This window comes from Lissotriton helveticus, chromosome 10 (genome assembly GCF_964261635.1).
Source record: "Lissotriton helveticus chromosome 10, aLisHel1.1, whole genome shotgun sequence".
Taxonomy (NCBI): domain Eukaryota; kingdom Metazoa; phylum Chordata; class Amphibia; order Caudata; family Salamandridae; genus Lissotriton; species Lissotriton helveticus.
Window position 1 is genome coordinate 612,987,758 of NC_136071.1, and position 22,785 is coordinate 613,010,542.

The following is a 22,785-nucleotide window of genomic DNA, read 5'->3' on the forward strand; positions in this document are numbered from 1 at the left end:
TACAATTTATTATTTCCACTCCAATCACTGCAACAGTAGGGAAAGTCTTGGATTGCGAAGGGGTACATTTTACTATTCCCACTCCAGTCAGTGCAACAGTAGGGAAGGTCTTGGATTGCAGAGGAATAAAATGTACTATTCCCACTCCACTGAGTGCAACAGTAAGGAAGGTGTTGGATTGTGCAGGGGTAAAATGTACTATTCCCACTCCAGTTAAAGCAACAGAGGAGAAGGTTTTGGAATGCGGACAGGTACAATTGTCTATTCCCACTCCAGTCAGTGCAACAGTAGAAAAAGTCTTGGATTGCCGAGGGGTAAAATGTACTATTCCCACTCCAGTCGGTGCAACATTAGGGAAAGTGTTGGATTGCAGAGGGATAAAATGTACTATTCCCACTCCAATCACTACAACAGTAGGGAAAGTGTTGGATTGCAGAGGGGTAAAATGTACTATTCCCACTCCAATCACTACAACAGTAGGGAAAGTGTTGGATTGCAGAGGGGTAAAATTTACTATTCCCACTCCAAGCACTGCAACAGTAGGGAAAGTCATGGATTGAGGAGGGGTAAAATATACTATTCCCACTCCAGTCAGTGCAACAGTAGGACAAGTCTTGGATTGCGGAGGGATACTCACTCCACTGAGTGCAACAGTAAGGAAAGTGTTGGATTTTAGAGGGGTTAAATTTACTATTCCCTCTCCAGTCAGTGAAACAGTAGGGAAAGGGTTGGATTGTGGATGGGTAAAATTTACTACTCCCACTCCAGTCAATGCAACAGTAGGGAAAGTCTTGGATTGCAGAGGGATAACATTTACTATTCCCAGTCCACTGAGTGCAACAGTAAGGAAAGTGTTGGTTAGCAGAGGGGTAACAGTTACTATTCCCACTCTAGCCAGTGCAACAGTAGGAAAAGTCTTGGATTGCAGAGGGGTAAAACGTACTATTCCCACTCCAGTCAGTGCAACAGTAGGGAAAGTCTTGGGATGCGGAGAGATACAATTTACTATTCCCACTCCACTGAGTGCAACAGTAAGGAAAGTGTTGGATTGTGGAGAGGTAAAATGTACTATTCCCACTCCAGTCAGTGCAACAGTAGGGACAAGTTGACCATCTGCGCTGTACTATACTTCCCCCCATGGGTATTGTACTTATGCGAGCACACACACACTCAGCACACGTTTCCATCACTCACCCTTCTACACCTATCTGATATAGGTTAGGGGTGAATACGCACACAGCTGGGGAACTTTTAAAAAGGTGAGTGAGCCTTTAGGCATCACTACAGTGACACAGGGTAAAAAAGGACCTGTTCACTACTACTGATCACTACACGGTACGCTGGCACCACCTTGCTTGAGCTACTTAACTCCTAGTGAAGGTGGTAGCCTTCCACCACTAAGAGGGCATCGCTTTGGGTGCTCCTCATCCAACAAGACCGCAATCTGTGAGACAGGTCTATATCATGGTGCCCACACATGATCTGCGTTCACCTATGACTAAGACTCAGCATTAGAGATCCAGACAACTGTACAGTTGGGAACTCAGGTTAGTGGGATACACATCTCTACCATGCAGAGGACTTTTAATTCCCAACATACATGTAGCCAAACCTTCCTACTTAGCTCTTCCCAATCAGTAGATCTATCCTTCATCATCCCCCATCACCCTCTGCAACTGCTGTTCATCTGAATGTTATGTATTTATTGTGCTAACGCAACAAAAAATTAACAAGCTGTATAAATCAACATAGCTGTGAAAAGCATCCTCCGCATTGTATCTCACAAGGCATAGAACATCCTAAATCCTGACTCATGACCACTGAAGGCTGGATGACATCACACCACCTAGAATTCCTACTTGTCTACCTAAAGAACTGCAAGCATGACGCACAAACCTACCTTCCGTTTTTCTTCTTCTTTCAATAAACTCTCTTGGCGACTCAGACTTTTGTTTCTTCAAGAACTTTGTCTCTCCAACATAAACTACCTCAAAGGAACAGTTGCACAATTTGCTTTGTCATCGAGAGTTGTGTAGGGGAAGTGAGAACTGCTATCTAATCTGGTGAAGTCCACATTCGTTCAACTAAAAGAAACACCACATGCTATATCAGCAGCAGCAGACCACATCAACGTCAAATGATACAGCTGCACTGACCTGTGAGTGAATCTTTAATATTCTCACAAATGCCATGCATTTTGCCCTGAAGCTAAGCTGCATCAGAAATAACTGCATGACAAATGTTTAGCATGTCTAGATGACCCCCATCTGTAACAAACAGAGACATTCTTCACCTACAGACTCCCCCCCCCCCCTTAAGAGCGAGACTCTCGAAACATGGTTCGCCTGTGGACCATTCTATCCTCCAGATTGTGTTTAATTTCTTACTAACGTGCATTCTGCTGCAAACTGAAGACCTTTCGCTAATGAAACCCCAGATAAACACCTGATTGTACAAAAACGACCAAACACCATCCCTTCCATTCTACTCTCCTCCAGGTCCTTGTATCACTACTATATCGTCATTGTTATTATCAATGATCTTGATTTAAATACCCCTGCATCATTAAAATATAACATTATTTCTCCTCTAGAAGACATATAGTGGTCTATAAATACATGATTGCAAACAACATGAGCAAAAACCCTAGGCGTAAATAACATGTCTGCTTGGTTGCATGTCCTTTTGGCTCTTAATTTACACCTACTTGAGAAAGAATGGAGCATAACACGCTCAGTAGTAATTCAACCCACTTTGTGAGGGGCTACCATAGTTTGCTCTTGGATTTGCTTGGGAAGCACCACCAGGTCTGACTTGGTGGTACTTGATTGTGCAAAAAAAGAAGGCAGCAGAATGATACACTCACCTCCTAATAGGTAGAGTTGCTTCCAATGCCACGGTCACCTGATTTCACTCTATAGCCGTATAAATTAATTCAATGGTCAAGTCGACCTGGATCCCGGTAAACAAACCCTATACATGAATAAGCCAACAAACATACAAACAAACACATACATAAAATACTGTCACTATTGGGCCATGCAAAAGAAAATTCATTTCATAAAAAACGCTAGTATTAGAATTTAGATTCATTTCGAATTTTGCCCTGGATATTGTGTACATGAAGGTGTATTGTTTCTCTGAAGAGCTGTGAAACCTAATGCTGTTAAAACCCAAATCCCTGAAATGTACCAACATTTACGTTCTTCTGCCCCCAGCTCCAGGACGTGCAGTTGAAGACAACTCTGACATCCAAAGAGGAACCAATGAGGGAACTGCAAGATTTACGGTAAGGCTTACAGTATAAACCCGAGACTCTTTATCTATGGGCAAAATGCAGCGCGGATTAACTGTACTTATTCGAGAGACTGCTTTTGTTATTAATGCGAAAGGAGGCACCAGAGACTCCCCATTTAAGCTGTTCTCCCCACAGGATGTAAGAAAGATGCTGGACAGTCACTAAAACCCCAGACACTCTGACCCACGCTCATTCCTCAAGTAGAACAGTCTCTTTTTCTGCTAGGTTATTTACGATGTTTATATATGCTCGTATTTCTTGACGATATAGCTTTTGTTTTTTACCATCCAGAGAGAGGACACATGTTACAGTTGAAAAAAAATCACACTCAGACTTATGGTTTGAAATTTTTTTTTTAGATTTTTAATTTTATTTTATGAATGCGTTAGCACTCTTAAAAAGTATACGTTTTCTGTGCAATTTATATTTTTGTATTCGTATCTTGCTGTTGGAAGAACACCAGCTTAAGGGAAACTGCCCAAAGGAACCAAAACAAGCATTTTCAGACTTTTCTGTATAAATCTATAGAAGATGGGCCTGAATGTAACTTTAGCACTGTAGTTAAAGGTATTGTTCTTTACAAAAAATATACAGGACTTCAATAATGTGCTATATTCCGGCTGCATGATTTATCACGATGCCTACATTGGTCTAATTTAATCTTTACCTATTCTGAATAGAATCTTACGAGGGGTCTAATCACAAACATATTTGCTCAACTGTTAGAGGTTGTGAGTGGTGAAGAATTAGATATCTCCACACAGAGAACCGAATCCTAGGTGGGGCAACACAGCTGCCACTGCACATCAATCAGTGACTATGGCATGTGTTGAAGCAATTATTATAATGAGGCATAAAACATGGCAGCACACACTGTAATTGACACGCCGTTCTCATATACAAAACCTATACAACCGGTGAGGAAATCACCTCATCTGGACTGTGAAGGGTGAACAGATGTTTTCTATTTAGAAGGTGATGACAGGGGATTTGTAGAAATCCTGTCACGTGTAAAAACATTGGTAATCTGCCAATATCATCGTTTAAGAGTATCTAACCCACCGTCAAAGAATCACAGCAGTGTGTTGTGGGAAATCAATTGACAATATAGTTGAGTAATAAAGAAATTAAGAAAGCCATAACAAAGTTATAATGGTCTTGTGGTTCTATCAGACACTGGTACATCAACCAGTCTGGAGAATTAATTGTCCATTAAGGTGTTTGGAAACATTCGATTGTTTCTTCGTCCATCGATTAAATTCTTGGCAAACCTAATATTGAAACACAATTTCTTCAATTACCGACACTCACAGAGGACAAACAATATTTCCCAACAGGAGGAACAGTTCCGTAACAGAAGCCTCCCCGTTGTCAGGTTTCGCTGTGACCTTTGACCGTCCAGTATTGTCCGACATGTTGGATTTCCATCAGACAGACAATGCTGGGACGTGCGCGAGACCCTTACTTAAAATGGCCAACTCAATTGAAAGGTCAGAAAAGGCAAGCCCGGTTTCTGTATCTCATTTGGGATTTTGTGAAAGGAACAACACATGCTTCGCACATACCTCACTGTGTCTTTGTATACATTACATTTTTATTATTTCCATTAGGAAAGTGTGCGATTTAAAAAAACAGATGTCAAGAGAAGCTATTCAGGGATCTACGTCATGTATATCCTGTAGTAGAAGTATTTCGCCAGTTTAAATCAGCTTTTTAAAAATGAATATGCAATTAATTGGCATCTCACCTGTGACTTAGTTAGATTAAATCTGGGCTCTCCGTTCTCACCCCTTATAGTAAGCATCCACATATATAGTAGGCAACGTTTTTATTACGAGCAAAGTACCACATTAATAGCCTTGACTTAGTTTGTGGAGGTTCTTGCTTTCCCTTTGTCTATGCCTTAGCAGGGGGTTTCCCTCCACATGGGAGTGAGGCTGGTGGACAATGAGCATTTTGTACAGAACTGCATTCCTTTTGTAGCTTTTCCTAGCAGGTGCCTCACTTACAAAAGGAAGGTATACCACACTCCACTACGGGAGTAAGCAGTATTAAAAACATTGTAAAATCCTTATTTTCACTTCAAAACAAATGTTCCAACTCTTTGCACACTTCTGATATACACAGTACTGTAAACCCTGAATGCAGAAAAATCCAGGACGGAATTAACTGCTCGTGTATGGACCTGAGAAGCTTGAAATTCCTAAAAACATATTGTGTGTGTGTGTATATATATATATATATATATATATATTTTTTTTGTGTCAAAAAAGCGAACTGTGGCGAACATATATATATATATATATATATATATACATTGTCCATCAAAAGCGGAGCACTCAACGGGTTAAAAATGTAGTTTATTTTGCCAAACAGACGTGTTTCGGCATCCTCGCCTTTAACAATGTTTATATAGTTTAATGGTGTCACATTCCAACTTTTAAAGTGGCCTGACTTCCTCTTATTGGATGAGGTGTGTTCATCTACAAAGAAAGAAAAAACAATTAGTTCTTTGTAAAAAGTTCACATACTCCGCCGCCAACTTTGCATGTGATTGTAACGTTGATTTTTAATGTCACAGTGCCCCAGATATTATCAATCCATTTAGTAGGTGTTTCTCCACGATGGTTTGGGGTATATATTAATCACTTCCTCAACACTCCTGATGGCAGTCAGTTGCGACACAATTGACTTCATGTTATAACCCTCGTTCTGCCGTATATTCCCTTTGTATTTGTCACCTATCTACAGACGCTTATCTTGGTGATGCCAGCATCTGTCTGTACATTTAGTACTGCCCCAATCCAGAGGGCAGGGGTAACATGCTAGGGCAACGGCTGTTCTGACAGTCTACAATAATCACTTCCCTAACTTGCCATTGACTGCTGTCGAACTTAACGGTGTACCCGCTCATAAAGAGTTTGACAGCAGTCATTGGCAAGTTGGTGAAATATATATTTATGTATGTATATTTTATAGTTACCTTTGAAATGCCTTTTTTGATATGCTAATAACTTTGGCACCGTTTGTTGAATTTTCACAAACCTTTCCAAAAACGTGCTTTTTTTCTTCTTGTTTGTGCATGGAAAGCTTCAGGGTGATCCGTCAAGTGTGGGTCCCAAAACGCAAAATCCCCATGCATTTTCACTAGACTTTTTTAGACAGTGCTACGTAAAAACTGCCGAACGAAATTACACCTAATTTGACAGGAAGCTAGATCTTGGTCCCGAAAACATGCTATGATTTGGTATAGATCCATTCAGTAGTTTATGAGAAATTAAGGTAAAAAAAATACTGAATATCTGGACCATGGGGATCGCAAGAGTCCCTTGAACTCAATTTAAAAAAATGGAGCCTTCTGACTGGGCCAGGACGCTTTTTACCCTTGGGCCAATTTGCTCCCGCAGGAGCAGCCTCTGATTGGCAACCAGCAACATGAGAAAAAGTTGCTGGTAGTCATTACAGGACTGAGTCTCTTGTCCTGCAGTTTAGGGTAGGGATACCTTTACCCAAGGCCCTGTGGAGGGGACCCAGAGGGACCAGCGCTGGGGCCAAAATGAAAAAAGATCAGTTGGTTTTGCTGCAATCCCACGGGACTCCCACAGGTTTGCGGCACCAAATCAGAGAAAACAGCATCCCACAATTTAAAAAAACTATTTGGGGATGGGGTGTGAGTAGGGCCTCTCTCCCTGATCACATTTTGGGTCAGGAGACCTAATCTCCGGGACCAAGTACCTTAAGTAAGGGAAGGACTGTGCCCTGCCCCCCATCCAAGAGCCGATAGCAGCCCCAGGGACCCCATCCCTCGGGCAAAAATCATAAAAAATTGGAGGGGGCTGGGCTGCCCAGCTCCCCGAGCCTTCAAAAGCCAGAGGATCCCATTCCCTGCACTAGTGTGGGCAGGGATACATGTGTTTGCTGCCACCTGTTGGGAGCATTTTAAAAGCTCCTGCCAGATGGGAGCAAAAATACCTTATCTGCCTGCAGCAGTGCAGGCAGGGAAGCCAAGTCTGCTCTCCACTTGCATGAGATTTAAACATGCTCCCGCCGGGTGGAAGCATACTTCTATTTTCCTGCCCGCTCTCCTGTGGGCAGGGAAGCAGATGTTGCTCCCAACTAGAGCATGCAAAGAGAGCTGCTCCCTCTGGGTGGGAGTAATTCCGGCTCCCACCCTCTGTGGGGAGCCGGCTGGGGCTACGGGGGCCCTTGTGCTCCCACTGCCCCCTCAAATAGAGGGTTTTAGGTGCCCTGGGCGGGCACTGGGGCACCCACCTATGGCCCAGGGGAGCTAATTATAACTTACGCCTCCGCGATGCGCTGCTAATGACCTCACATATTACATCACTCATGAGATGTTCTTTGACATCACTGATGACAAAATGGGAGATTCTGCTGTTCTTGGACTCCAAGTCCCACAACAGTTTGACCCTGGAGAGGAGGGGTTGTTACTGCTTTCCGCGCCACACACTTAAAAGCACCCTGCCACCACCTGCGGTCCATCCTCTGCCCATCCACACCAGAAAGGGCCAGGGTAGTGCCACCCCCTTGGTTGTCAAGCTGGGTGTTTTCTGGCAAGGTTGTTTCTCCTTATCCAGGTACGTTTTGAATCCTCACTCTGCCCGCATTTTTCCCTCAGACTCCCACTGGGGTGGGACCCCGTACCCTTGCTCGCTCGGGCACGAGAAAAAGTTGAGGGGTGTGTGTGAAGTGTCCGACCTCCGACTGATTGACCTGCTCTTCACCTCAGCCTCTGTCCGCATTTCCCTCTGGACCTCCTGCTGGAGTGGACTTTGTCCCGTAGTCTGCTAGAACCTGAAGAACGGCTGTGGAGGCAATCAGACTCTTGTTGCTTGAGCCGGATTTCTCCTCAGCTTCTGTCCACATTCACTCCTCCGCTCATTTATAGCTTATTCGAGCAGGAACAGGGAAGGGTTGCCACCCTGTCACCTGGTACTACTTGGTATCGCCTGTTGTTGTTTTACATTGGAATATGAAAAACTCAGACAAATTCTAAGAGGTTAGGAGGAGTGTCCATTGCCATTGTTTTGAGACCGAGGGTTTGGGGAACTTTCCATAGCACTAAAGCGCCAGGTGGGGCAGTGCGAGTCAATCTACCACTATCAGGGGGTAGACCCGATAATTATATTGACTTTTTTTAAAGTTCTTCTGACATTGTTTACTCTCTGATTCTGCAGAACAAGTTTCGTGGTCACTGGTATCTGTTCACGAGGCTCACTCTCTAACTGGTGTATAATTGTTTGCATTACTATTTCAAAGCGGGTGTACTGCTGAAGTGCAACTGATCCGTTCACATACATTTCTCTAAATTGCTTTGTGATAGTCTGCCTGTCTTGGGATTTACTCCTGTATACGTTGACTGAGGTTGTCTTAACTCCTTTAACTTGTTGGTTTAGTATGTTGTTATTTATTAACCCTTTCAGTGCTGCCGTCGGCCGTTGAACGTTTGGAGCACTACCTGGCTGGTGCTGCGAACGTTCAACGGCCGACGCAGCCCCGCCTGCTCTTTAAAACCGCTGCACTGCCGCGAAAAAACGGCCGCGCCTAACAGGTTAAGGTATCTTTTCAACAAGTTTACTTGTGGCTCCTGTCAAACACCCCAGCTCAATATCTCCCATCGCCAAAAATAAGGGGACAGTGGAGAAAACAAAAGCTGTGGATAATGCTAGGGAGTCTGGGAAGGCCATAACACAAGAGAACCATGCTGCAGATAATTGTACCCTAGATCACATTGAAGTCTTGATAGATGAAGTGAAGAGCTTACAGAGCGAGAAAGACAAAGGGAGCGCATCAGCTCAAAGCAAGTCTAAGTGCATAAAGGCTTATTTAACTAAAACAAGCTAAAACCAGAGCAAGCCTGCCACACTAGCCCATCCAACTCTTAAAACTACTAGTGGTCCATTGTCAACTCCTTCAACAAACGAGGTAGACTCTTATCACAGGGCAGAAAGAAAGCTGCCTAATTCAATTGACAGTTAGTGTTAGTGTGCCAATAGATTTACGGCTTTTCACCTGAGAGAGGACCTTCCCCTCACGGGTGACCTAGTACCCTGGAGCCCTGGCCCTTATTATTCCATAGTGGGTAGGTTGTCGGAGGCCAGCTGACACTTTTGAGGACTGAAATATGCGAGCTGAGGAAAGCGGTCACCAATTGTACCGATTACTCACACAGAAGGCAAATTAACTGCTTTGTTAGGCACTAAAAGTAAGGAGGAGAGATCTGGTCCAATTAGGCACACCAATGTGACTGTAATCGACCCCCAAGCAAAGAGTGCCCCAAATGAATGAATGAATGAAAAACGACTTGTAGAGCGCACTGTTACTCCAATGAGTGTCCTGTGTCTCTGTACAGAGGCCACAAATACAGAGTGCATATGCCATCTATTTATATTTAAAGTGCCATGTTTTAAATTTTCTCCTGAACAAGGAAATTGCATCAATTGACCGCAACTCTCATGGGAGCTCGTTCCATGCTGATGGCCCTAGAAAAGAGAAGGACATTCCCCCACCTCTTGTACGCCATAAGTTGGCAGGGTATGCTCAGACGTGAGTCCCTTGCTCACTTTGCCACTGAATTCAAGCAAGCCTGGCTGAAGACGGCTGAAATGCCAGAAACCGGTCCTAGGAAGCTTGTTTCCGGTCCACGGAAGGCAAGGCTTTGCAGTTCGGGCTGGATTGTTCCCATGAGGCACAGGGTCAGACTGATTTGCATATGGCCATGTCTGAACTGGGGTGGCAGAGTGGGCTAAAGAACGGTGATGGATTAAACTCAGATCTTTTGACTGGGTGTGAGTGTTTGATTGGTTCAGATGCTCCGTCCATCACCACCCCCTTTTGTACCGCTTTGTTCGCCATAAGTTGGCAGGGTATACTCAGACGTGAGTCCCTTGCTCACTTTGCCACTGGATTCAAGCAAGCCTGGCTGAAGACGGCTGAAATGCCAGAAACCAGTCCTAGGAAGCTTGTTTCCGGTCCAGGGAAGGCGTGGCTTGGCAGTTCGGGCTGGATTGTTCCCATGAGGCACAGGGTCAGACTGATTTGCATATGGTCATGTCTGAACTGGGGTGGCAGAGTAGGCTAAAGAATGGTGATGGATTAAACCCAGATCTTTTGACTGGGTGTGAGTGTTTGATTGGTTCAGATACTCCGTCCATCACCACCCCCTTTTTGTACCACCTTGTTGCTGACTTTGGCACAGATGTTTTTGGTAAGACACTTGGGCATACCAATGATTCCTAAAGCACTCCACTAGTACTCAGAAATTATAGCAGAAATATAAAATTGGCCACTATCAGCAATGATGAATGCTTTTAGTGGCCCACTTTTAATTTGTAGAACGATCTATTGCTAGTCCCTTCAACTCAGCTCTTACCATTCTGAGCTCTTTGTAACTCTTAAATGTGTATTTAGGAAGCAATGCAGAAAGCCACAAGGTAGACCCATATCATGTCCTTGGTTTACAAAGAGCTGCAGGGTTGCCAAGGGGGGCTTGTTTAAGGCAATTAAAGAGGGTTCCAGAACAAATATAACATTACCCAGAAGGGCTAAAACTTGTTTAATTAATTCTAAGAACAAATGGGAGGTGGCCCAATGATTTGGGCCAGTATATTTAGGGGCCAAACAGTTCAAAACTTTCTATAGTAAGAATGATAATGTTAATCCTGGCCTTTCCAATAATGCTGACCCTAGATTGGTCTGACTGTCCCTCACTCTTCTACCTCTGGTGATTACTTAGCAGCATTTACATTGGCTGAAACTAAGGCTGCTCTACTCCACATGACAAAAGAAAAAGAACCCAGTCCATATAATATACCAGTGGATTTATTTCACTCAAAGAGCCGGACATTGGGGTCCCCTACTTGAATGTGGGATTATGCCCTCTAGAAGACATAGCGGGAAATGAGGTCGGAAGGCTTGGTGGGCAACTCTTTGAGCCACAAATGTTCTCTGAAAATTGAACCATCCCTTGATAGAATAATTCCCACAGAGGCTAAGACCTTGCATATTTGTTTTTGAATTGGTGCATTGCCTCTTAGGACCTTTACACTCAAGCCTGGCTCTAGAGCGGTGCGAGCTGTGCCACTGCAAGGGCACTGACTTGGGGTGGGGGAGTCATTTTCGCAAGTAATATTATCATTTTAAAAGCATCAACCTGCTGGCGCGTTACGTCAAGATAACTCCAGTAATTTAACTTCTTCCTGTAAAGAGACCGGAGGTTTGTCTAGTGGAAGTTTTGACTCATCCAAAGATAGCGCAGAGGGTTAAAATGCCTGCTGCTAAGAACGTGTACCATGCAGATAACAAAGTGCATGTAATGTAAATAGGTCTGTGGGTTACTGCTTCTATAAGAGAGCTCCTTTTGTTACTTTAAAATAGAACATTGAGCTATTAACTGTCCTCAAAGAGCTGTGTGCAAACTGCAAGGTATATGTTAGAGCTATATGGTTTTTTGCCCAGTCTTTCATTATCCTATCTTGCCAAAAGGGTTTGTTTGGGTGGAAAACAATTCTTGTTTTTAAAGAGAACCCCTAACAATGGTGTTACATTTAAAATTTTGAATGTGTGCTTTTGTACAATAAGGTCTCTTAAGCTATGTTGCCTACCAGTATTGATGACATTACTCCTACACTACACCTTCTTGTCCTGTCTGATGTAACATTTCCTATACACTGATTTAAACACCCATGGTTGTCTCTGTGCAATGTTTGTGTGATGTAAAGTGATCTGACACCTTACACTGGTATGAGCGGTGCTATTAAACTAAATGAATCCGAGAGACAGTGGTTCTGGAGACTTGAGGGGCACTGTTAAAGGGGTGTGGTGGGTGAATCGGTGCAAAGGTGGTCATTCTGGGGGGTGCCAACAGACATTGTCGCACAGGGCGTCACCAGCCCTGTTTACACTGAGTTGTGATAAAAACGGAGAAGCACTAGTATGTTGGCCATTCTGTCCTAATATGTTGGAAACTGATGCACACTTTTTACTAATTTGTCACAAGTACAAAACCCCAAGATCTAGGTAGATCCTACCATTATCCAGAAACCCAGGTGTGAAACAGTGTGCGCTGGCCTTCCGCTTATTAAAATGTAATAAAAAGGAACCAATTGTTTTTGACCTATCAAGATACTTAAAATGGGCGTGGACACTTCAAGCAACTGCTCTGGAGGCTTGGGCATGAGATGATATACTTGATCTCACAACCTATTCTGGAGCCATTGATTGCTAAGGGTGCTACAAAAAATTAGCTTGTCTTGGCCTGGCAGGTAGGTGCCGATGCTAATTAGGGCGAGATGAGGTGCCACTATTTACCTCTAAGGGAAGGTTTCCTCGATCTGGGCAAAGTTTACAAGTCAAAGTGAAAACTGTATTGTGTAAGTACATTTTTTACATTGTACCAAGACTCGGGCATACCTGGAATTGGTCAACTTCTACAATATGCACAAAACTTTTGCTAGCCCTATGGATTAGGTGCTTTAAGGGCACTATGGAATAAATGCTCAGAGTGCCCCATGCAATATATTTATTGTATAGTATTTAATGATGTATATTTCTTCACAAGTACTTTTATATGCTCTATTTTGATATGGTATGTTAGTGCTTTTTTAAACTACATTGTTGTATTTTTAGTATTTTAAAAAATCATATCACCGGCAAACGTATGTATTTTTATACTAGGTTGCGACACACTTTTTAAGATCTTTATGATCGATAATGAAGTTATGATGACGATGGCCTTGGAATACACTGGACAAGTCACAGGTGGCCAGATAAGACAACTTATTGTCAGAAGGCATCTGAAAGTGAACCTATGCTTTGCAGACAGAGCTTATGGGGACCACCTCTGATCTGCCTAGAAGAGACCCCACCACTCCAAATGGATTGCCTTTTCCCGCTGATCACTATTGAAATGTAGTTGTACTTCTCTAGAACCCGCTGCCCCTCATTGATACCTGGACCCCGACTCAACACACAACAGTGCTCAGGTACCACAGACACAGACTTCAAGGGTGGCACGGTTCAACTAATAAGATTTAGAGTTTATTTTTGGACCAAAGAGTACATGAACATGCTGAGTGGAGGTTGTCATTCCCCAAAGGAGTGGCTCTCTCATTCCGGCCAAATGGTCTAAGTGCCGCAACTCTAACTCCAACCCCTGGCCACACTGTGCAAGGCCTGTAAAAAACTGGAGCGGGCTGGAGAAGAGATTATGACCTGGTGGCTAAGGGATGTTATCAGGCCGCCATCAAGAGTTATCATAGGGCCATTCAATCAGAGCGGGCGGCCTATTTTGCAAATAAAATTACGTTAAGCAGTAATCCAGCCATGTGTATCTTTGCAATACTTAATGATCCTAAGTCAAGGAAAACACGGACTGCATCTGTGATCACGTCCGACAGCACTGTGAGGACCTGGCCACTTTCTTTGTTAAGAAAGTGGAAACTATCTATAAGTCCTTTCCTCTAGCTCCTGTCTGCTTTAGTTCTATACAACCCCCCCCTACGCGTACTCTTGCAGCCTTTCCACTAATCTCACAGGATGAGCTCCGCTTGTTATGTAGTAAAGTCAAATCAGGCTCTTCTGCTGACCCCCTTAAGCCCGACCAGCTTAAAGACTCTCTGCATGTGCTCTTGGTACCTCTTTGCCATGTGATCAATACTTGTCTTTCCACAGCAGTTGTCCCTAGGTTATGGCAGCAGGCAAGGGTGGTCCCATTACTTTAGAAACCCACCTTGGACCCTGCTAAATTGGAAAACCTCCGCCCTATATTCCTCCTACCGTTGGCAGCCAAGATTGTCGAGGATCATATTAACACCATCCTAACGGAATTGTTGAACAACAACGACACCCTGGATCCCTCACAGAATGGCTTTTCTCCGGGTCACAGCCTGGAGACAGCACTCTTAGCAGTGATTGAACATCTACGGACAGTTCTAGATGCTGGGCACACTGTGGCACTGATCCTGTTAGATCTAAGAGCCGCGTTCGATACGGTCCCCCACCAGATTTTACTACATCGGCTGGAGGAGGCCGGTATAGTTGGCTCAGCTCTGGAATGGTTTAGATCTTTCCTCTCCGAGAGAACGTTCCAAGTGACAGCCCCTCCCTTTCTTTCCTGTGTCCAGGCATCAGACAGGGTGTGCCACAGGGCTCTGCCCGAGTCCTGTACAATTCAATCTGTATGTACAACCGCTGGCTGCGGTGGCCAGGGACAGAGGTCTCGCCATAGTCTCTTATGCTGATGACACGCAGTTGGTGGTGGCTCTATCTGATGACTGCACGCAGGTTGGCCTCAAATTTAGGAGTGGCCTGGCGGCGGTCGCGGAGTGGATGACTGCCAACTGCCTCCAGCTTAACGCTAATAAGTTGCTGGTGGTGCGAGACACTGAGCTATGGGGTGAACGATGGTGGCCTACTACCCTGGGGAGTGCACCCACCCACAAGTTGGTGGTAAAAAATCTAGGGGTGTGTATGTACTCGACCCTCTGCTTTCCGGACCATACTAAGAGAGTGGCAGGAACCTGTTGTGGCCGACTTTGGGGATTGAAACCTCTGTTGGAGTTCTTCGACCCACCCACCCGGCAAATCATAGTCCAGGCATCTTTTCTGTCATGGTTGGACTACGCCAGCTCACTCTACCTCGGGATAAACAACCCAGAGGTTATGCGACTGCAGAGGGTCCAAAACGCGTGAAGTAACAGGGACCCCTGGCGCTAATAGCGATCCTGGGTCAGGGTGAGAAGTGTATGTGAACTAAAATACCCAGGCATGCACAAAAAGTACTAGCTTATTTCGGTGCAAGACATGATGTCTACAAAATCATTATACAAATATTTTTTAATTAAAAAATTGATTTTAATATCTCCGGATCTATACACAAAATGTACTATGATAAAACTGTATATTCAATGTTGGAGGTTAGAACATCCTTATTACATGATTAACACTTAAAAAGAGATTTTTGAACTTTAAACAATATAAAAAATATGAAAAAGGGATGGTTTCCTGTCGACGCGTTTCGACACGTGGGGCTGTGTCTTCTTCACAACAGTCTCACATAAAAGAATTCAACACATGAGTTTAACGACCTTTTCCTTAGAAAAGAAATCCCACTTAAAAACAACTAATAGCATAAGGAGAAATGTGATGATTTTTGTTATTCATGTATTATTCATGTATTTCTTTAGAAATAACAATTTGTTTCAAAAGGCTTCTGCTCTGATTAGAAATGCATGAACAAAATCTGTTTTTATGAAACTCTGTCTAGGAAGGGGAAAAATAATGGGGGTGGGAAAAATGACCAATGTTTTGGAAGTCAACACAATGCCTTTAAACATTTAGTACGAGGATATCCCCAATGTTTTTCTATATGTATATATATGATATTTGTCTAGTTTTGAGCACAAAAAATAAGGAATTGCGGTCTATCTAAACTAATGAATTATGCACTAGCGCAACTAATCAAGCAATGAATAGGTGAATCAAGATATGTACTGTTTTCTACTAAAATGATAAACAGTAACAATATGTCTACAACTGTCATCTACAGAACTCTGATGGTACAGTCCTAAAGAAGACACAGCCCCACGTGTCGAAACGCGTCGACAGGAAACCATCCCTTTTTCATATTTTTTATAGTGTTTAAAGTTCAAAAATCTCTTTTTAAGTGTTAATCATGTAATAAGGATGTTCTAACCTCCAACATTGAATATACAGTTTTATCATAGTACATTTTGTGTATAGATCCGGAGATATTAAAATCAATTTTTTAATTCAAAAATATTTGTATAATTTTGTAGACATCATGTCTTGCACCGAAATAAGCTAGTACTTTTTGTGCATGAGGGTCCAAAACGCGGCAGCCAGAACCCTAGGCAATTAAAACCTATTTATTCCCTCAGGCTTAGGCTCTAGCTCCATTGTTTCACTGCTGGCAGCGCAGGGATGCTACTTTGCTGAGGCAGCTGCACGCTAAATAAGATGGGTTAACATAACATAACATAACATAACATAACATAACATAACATAACATAACATATAAATAACATAACATAACATATAAATAACAAGAAAAGTAAATACCTAAACAAACAAGTTGTTCTCTGACAGCTATGAGTCAGATGGTGGAAAAACCTGACCCTCTTACATTGAAGATAGCAAGGTCTCTATGGCCCACTTTACATACATTTACATAGCTAATATATATTATCAAGAAATCACAGGATCAGCTTATGGGCAATTGTCAACTGCATGACTTGTTAGATGATAAATAAAACATCCGCCTTTGCAAGTCATATACCAAATATGGTATAGAAAAAATATAGTGTCCCCAAATAAAGTGATCAGAGCACTGACGTGAACCTTTCTCCTATTCCCAGCTTCCACATATTTCCCCACAACCGTGGGAATTCCCTATACAAAATCCATTCAGTAAGAAAAAGCCTGTTATTTGCACGGTTACAAGAGTTATTGCTTTCTTAATGCAGTGTCTAACTGCACAGTCCATTGCTGTTTATTTTTTGTTAACATCTTTCACGCTGTAGTTGTGAAGTAAAGAACTCCTTTACAAGTGTTGCATTCTTTTATATTTAGACGTTTTAGTGCTAAATGGATGCATTTTAATTTAGTATGTTCACCTAGTTGTTTGCTTTTAACACGATAACTAATCCATGTGTTAGGTTTGGACTTTTGGTCCCTTTAATGTATTTTCCACCGACCTTTCATTTCTGCGATTACTTTCCACACACAATCCCAAGCTTTTGCTACTCCACCTTGCATAATCCTCGCCTGCCCACTGACTCTGTGAGCTCATTTCCTGTGACCCTGATCGTGCTATTTTCAGTCACTTCTAAACACCATTTCATTCATCGATCCTGGCATCTTTCCCACCCTTGTTAGTCTGTTTGCAAACCTCTCCAGTTCTGGCTGTTTTCCAGCGTCCCTTGATTGAGGGGCTTTGTGCTGGCCAATCTCCTGCTTCATACCTCCAGACCCTGTTCCACCGCTTATCCAGTGCAACTCTAGCTCGTTTTATATAATTTTATTTTAATGTGGAAGAAGGTGGACGATTTTAACCCAGTGGTGTCCGAACATCCTTTAGAAACCATGGGGTCCATTAGGATGGCGGGCGGGCTTTGCCCGCCCGCCACCCTAGCGGCAATCGGGACCGCCCGCCTAAAGGGCAGGGGTCCCGACATTACAATTATGATGCGCCCGTCACAGTGGCGGGCGCATTTCACGATTTAACATTGTGGCGGGCGGTGCACACTGCACCGCCCGCCACGATGTTAAAAAAAACCAGCACGCCTTTGCACAATAGAAGCGGCAGGCACCGCGCGGTGCCTGCCTTTTCTATTATGCAAAGGCAGGGGGGTACCACAGGTACCCCCCTGTGTGCCACCCCCCTTTGGCCATCACTCTGGGGGCCCACAGGGGGCCCCCAGAGTGAACACCGCCTGCCTTGCCGCCACGGAAAGGCATTGAAGTATGCCCATTGTAATATGGCGGGCGGTGTCTACCATATTACTCGTTTTCTGCCCCGACCTCAAGGCGACTGGGGCGGGAAAAAAGGCGGGCGGTGTTTTGCAACGCCGCGGTCCCCCCCGCCTTTGTAATATGGTGGGGGGGAATGGGCAGTGGATGTCGTGCGGATTGCCTCCGCCAGGCCGGCGGTGGCCACCACCAGCCTGGCGGAGGCAATCCGCACGACATCCTAATGGACCCCCATGTTTTTATACTATAAAAGAGCTTTCCACACAGTACAAAACGAATCTGGCCAGTTCCGAATTGCAAACTGGAGGAGTGAAGGGTCTCCCATTCTCTAAATCTTTTTGCAATTTCCTTTTCCATTCAGTTCTTGCCTACAACTTCCACACTCGCAGGTGGGCCAGTTCCTCATTTAGCCATGCACCCCACCTTTCCATCTCTGATAGTCCTTCTCGTTCACATCTTTCCTGACTTTGAACCTTTCTACTTTTCTGTCCTTTTTTCTTTTGTGCTCTGTTCTTCTTTCTTTTTTCACGCCTTCTATTTACGAATAACTTTCAAGGTCATCCGTTTTTGCAGAAATCCTTCCTTCAAAGTTTCGGACTTCTGCCTTTCATCATATTTTTTCCCTCTTGCAAGCTGAAAGTTTTGAAAAGAACTTTACAAAAGCAAGTATTTTGAAGTATTGTGTCTGAATGGTCACTAAAATATATAGCAAGATAGCAGGTTCCTTATCTGCACAATTTTGATGAATGCACAATTAGGGCAATTGTTCCTTCTTCTGAGTGCCATGCTAAGTTTAAAGTTGGAACCCAATGTTTGTGAACAGATTTTAAATCATTGGTTTGGTACAAAATACCTTGAGTGTTTCTCGTGTTTGCTTGCAGAATTTCCTCCAAAGGAACCTCTACTATAAAAAAGGTTCTATTTGATTTAATTCACCAACATTTTAAGCAATATGTTGGGATAAATGTATCCAGTTTGGCAATGTATTTCAAAGTTTTGCAAGCTACAGTATTAACTCCATTGAGTGGATAAACTAACCACCCTTTAGCACAGTTACTGAAAATGGGTTTGTAACTCACAACATTGGTCATTCCCCTTCCTATTGTGGGTTTACAATTGCTCCAAGTACATCAAGATGAGAGTGTGAATATCCAAAAGCTTACAAGTGTATGAGATTACATTTTAAGTTCTTTTTTTTTTACAGAATATTTGCCATATTTGTTTACAAAGTAGATATAAACAGAGAGATATCCAATTTTGAAAATGCATGTCATTCTGCCTTTTTAATATAGCTGCTATCGGTTACTAATGTTCTTGATCTGTCAATCTCTTTTCTACATTCCAGGAATTCACTGGAGAAAAATCCTCTTGAGTTTACGTTTCATGATGGGAAGATACCTGTCATCTGCCCCTCAGAAAGTGAGCAGACTTGGGCACTAAATATCAAGCGTGGCATCCTGAGTCTACTCCAGAGCTCATACACATCCTCAACCGATGGGTCCATTGAAGAGGTGAGCATTGTCATCGTACTTAAGGCTTCAAAAAGGCAGAAGGGGGCACTGATGCTGGAACCGTTCCCAGACTACTGTTGGTGGATGGTGGTACCAGTTTACTAAAATTATGGGAGTTTAAAAAAATCTATATTACTGAACAACCAGATATAGCAAAAGAGCAAAAAACCTGTAAGCAGGAAAAAGAGGAGGAGAATGTAGCAATTGGGGAGCAGGTAGCAGCTAAAGCAGCATCTCTAAGCCATGTTTGTAAAAATATAATCCACTGATATTTTTAAAGCTCATTTTCTTAAACTTGAGGTATGATATTGTACAAATCTAGTAGGTTAGTGTATTTTGAGCAGCTTGCAACCCCTCTGTATTGTGTTGCAATCAAATGCTGTTTAATCTGTCTAAATTTCATTGATTTGATAGTGAATATCTTTTCTATTTGGCTAGTTTAACTGGTTGTTTTTACCACATTACCATTATTACTTATTTACATTCTGTGATCTTACTCAAATATGTTTGTGAAAAATACCATTGACTCTTAAGGCAGTCAAAGACATACTAAATGACCCTTAATATATTTTGTGCTACACGTATGATTTTGGTGACATGTCACACACAGTCTACTATTCATAATTGTAAAAGTGTCTCGGATGCCTTTCTCCCCCATTTGTCAAAATAATGCCTAGCACTATCCTAAACATTAAGGAGCTCTGCATGCATTATAAGCAAATGTCAATGCAACAGGCAATTTTGTTTTATCTTTTAATAATGATGTTTCAGTTTCTTTAGTACAGCTATTTTTTAGCAAAATTCTTTTTTCTAGTACATAACTTTTGCTTTCATCTCTTTTATTGAGTTCACGAAAGTCACATTTTCACACACTCTAATATTTGCTCTAGGTGGACGTCTCAGGAAAGTGCCCAACCAAATATAATCTCAGGGGATCGGTCCTATGGAAAACAAAAGATTTAAACCTTTGCTCGCAGAGATCTTCAAGTTTTTCTTTCCTGAGATCTGTTCCTCTTCCAGATAAAATGGTGAGTTTTCATTGCCACATTAGCATGTTGTGTGCACAGCATTATTTTTCAGCCTTGTGTCTCATCTTAGGAAGTCGTTGAAATGTCTTGTGAATATATCATCCATAGCTTGAATCAAAGGTCATAACCTACTAGCCTGAAAAGTAGTGCACACATGTAAAGACAGACTTCATTCATAGTACTCCGAACAGGGGTAAGGATTCAAAAGTCGATAACACACAAATTCTGAAGGGGTTAATTTTAAATAATAAGCTACTTAAGTGTCATTTCAAAGCTAAACTCTACCTTGCAAGGATAACCCCAGAGCAAGCTATTGTGCAGATGTTTGCCCAGTATTTTACCAAACCTTTTTCCATGCAAACAAAATCATAAAAATAAATGATAGTGACAAAGGTGACCCACTGGATAAAATGCTGAATCTGTATCAACTTGACCATGCATTTGGACAGGCGAACAATGTTGACAACTAATGGATTTGAGAATACATCTTTGTAAAAAGAAAAAAATAAGAAAACTTTTCTGACAAAAACTCCTTGTGAAAGATAAAAAATAGGAAACAAATTGTTTAAAAAAATTTATTGTAATAGAATTGACATACACGGGCATGAATCCTGCTTCGTTAAGGGCATGTAAAGAGTTGGCAAAAAGGCAGAAAATGCACAACATTTACTTTAAACATCTAACTACGCAGGGCCCAATTCACAAAGAGCCTCCCCAGTTGTGGCAGAGGCTTGTCACCCCAGGCCGAATTTTCGTACTGCAGTTCTCCTTGTGGAGATTCCATTACGAGTGCAGAGACTACGCCAAAACTGTGAAGCCTCCGCTATGACTGTATGCCCACAGTGTACTATTAGATGTTTGCTGCCATGCAATTTTTCTATGCTCTCCTATACTGGCAGTGATAAGGGATGACAAAGACACTGCAGTTGATGAACGGCAGATGAACCTGGTAAAAGAATGCAAGTTTTTAATACATAAAAGCTGGGGTAGTGTGAGACGAAGACGGTCTCAGTTTACTGAATTGTGTTTGTAGTTTACAGAAAGTCAAAGACGTAGATTAGGCATATGTGTTGGGCAACCTACAGAGAGGAGTATTTTATATGCAACTTTGTTTTTTTAACTTAAATTACATCATCAAATATTTTTTGTGTCATAATGCAACCTCCATGGGACATAGGTCTAACTATCAATATCCAATGTCATGGCTTTCTTAAAAGACAATGACAAATTTGCACTAAAACCCACTAATGATAATGGATTTCAAACTCTCCACACTATTTAGCATGTAGTTCCACTTTCTACAAAATGCATTGGATCATTGAGCACCATAGGTGAAACATCAGCGTACACTGTGACACAGTGAGGGCCTCTATAGCTCTGTAATGAAGACCAGTGACATAAGAATAGCAATGGACATTTACATGGATTTACTTTATAATTCAAATACCATACCACAACTGTTAGCATCAATGATCTGACCTCCTCAAAGAGTAAGAGAAAAAAGTTGAAATTGATCATTTCAGTTGTCTACTTTCTGCAGTGTTTATTTAAAAAAAAAAGGTCTTGCTTCTATAAGTAAGTGGTGCCAAAAACCTCCGCAGAGGACAATCCTCCCCTCACATACAAAGCAGCTGGAATTGATTCAATGTTTTACAAGCAATAGGTAGAAAAACTGCTACAAAAATGCATGTGTCCTCAGCCATAAAAATCAGTATCATCCCTCTCGCTGAAGTGATACATGTGATCTCGCTAAAACCCTCAAGATACCTTAAAACCTCCAACTTCTTTGCCTATGACTGTTCTCAGTATCATGCCCTAATACTTATTATCATTCGCTCACCAGACCTAGGCAACATTTTTACAATTCGTTGTTAATTATTACATAAAGGAAGCTTTGTAACACTAAAACTGCTAATTTAATAAATACAAAAAACATATTTTATTGTGTTGGTGAAGCAATACAATGAAACTGTTTTGCAGTCACACACAATCTTTAAAAGGTACAAAATAGGCATACTCTCTGTTACCTAGTTTTTCCACAAGATGGCAGACCACCTTGAAAGGGCAGTCGAGTTGTAGCTGAATCCATAGTTATTGTTTTTCTATTTGAAACAGCTGTTGTCAAAAAATTAATGTATGTTGTATCAAGTATTTATCATATTTCATAATAAACAATGATGTTAAAAATCTGAATCTCAACAAGACTGAGGTTGTTGTCTTAAACGGTGACTCATCGTATGTGTTAAGCAGGCGCAGGCCAACGTTCTTGGGTGTGCATGGCGCTGGTATCCAAAGGAAAAAACCTGAATGCCTTCTTTGAAAAAGATCTCTCCTTTGATGCCCAAATTCAAAGGATACTGTCTCTTGCAGGGGATCCTGTCCCATTGCCATTTAATAAACATATTAAGGTAATTGGCACCAGCGTTACTTGCCTTGCCTA

At 42.3% G+C, this 22,785-nt stretch overlaps 1 protein-coding gene across 1 annotated transcript in view; it reads left to right on the plus strand.

Annotated features, from left to right (window-relative positions):
• The window catches only part of LOC144784068 (uncharacterized), a 1,315,621-nt gene that overhangs the window by 118,040 nt on the left and 1,174,796 nt on the right, over positions 1 to 22,785 (plus strand). Inside the window, exons 4-6 of the mRNA XM_078662758.1 lie at positions 3,219 to 3,289; positions 19,152 to 19,317; positions 20,208 to 20,345. Coding sequence (XP_078518884.1) covers positions 3,219 to 3,289; positions 19,152 to 19,317; positions 20,208 to 20,345 — 375 coding nt within the window. The remainder of the gene's footprint in view (positions 1 to 3,218; positions 3,290 to 19,151; positions 19,318 to 20,207; positions 20,346 to 22,785) is intronic.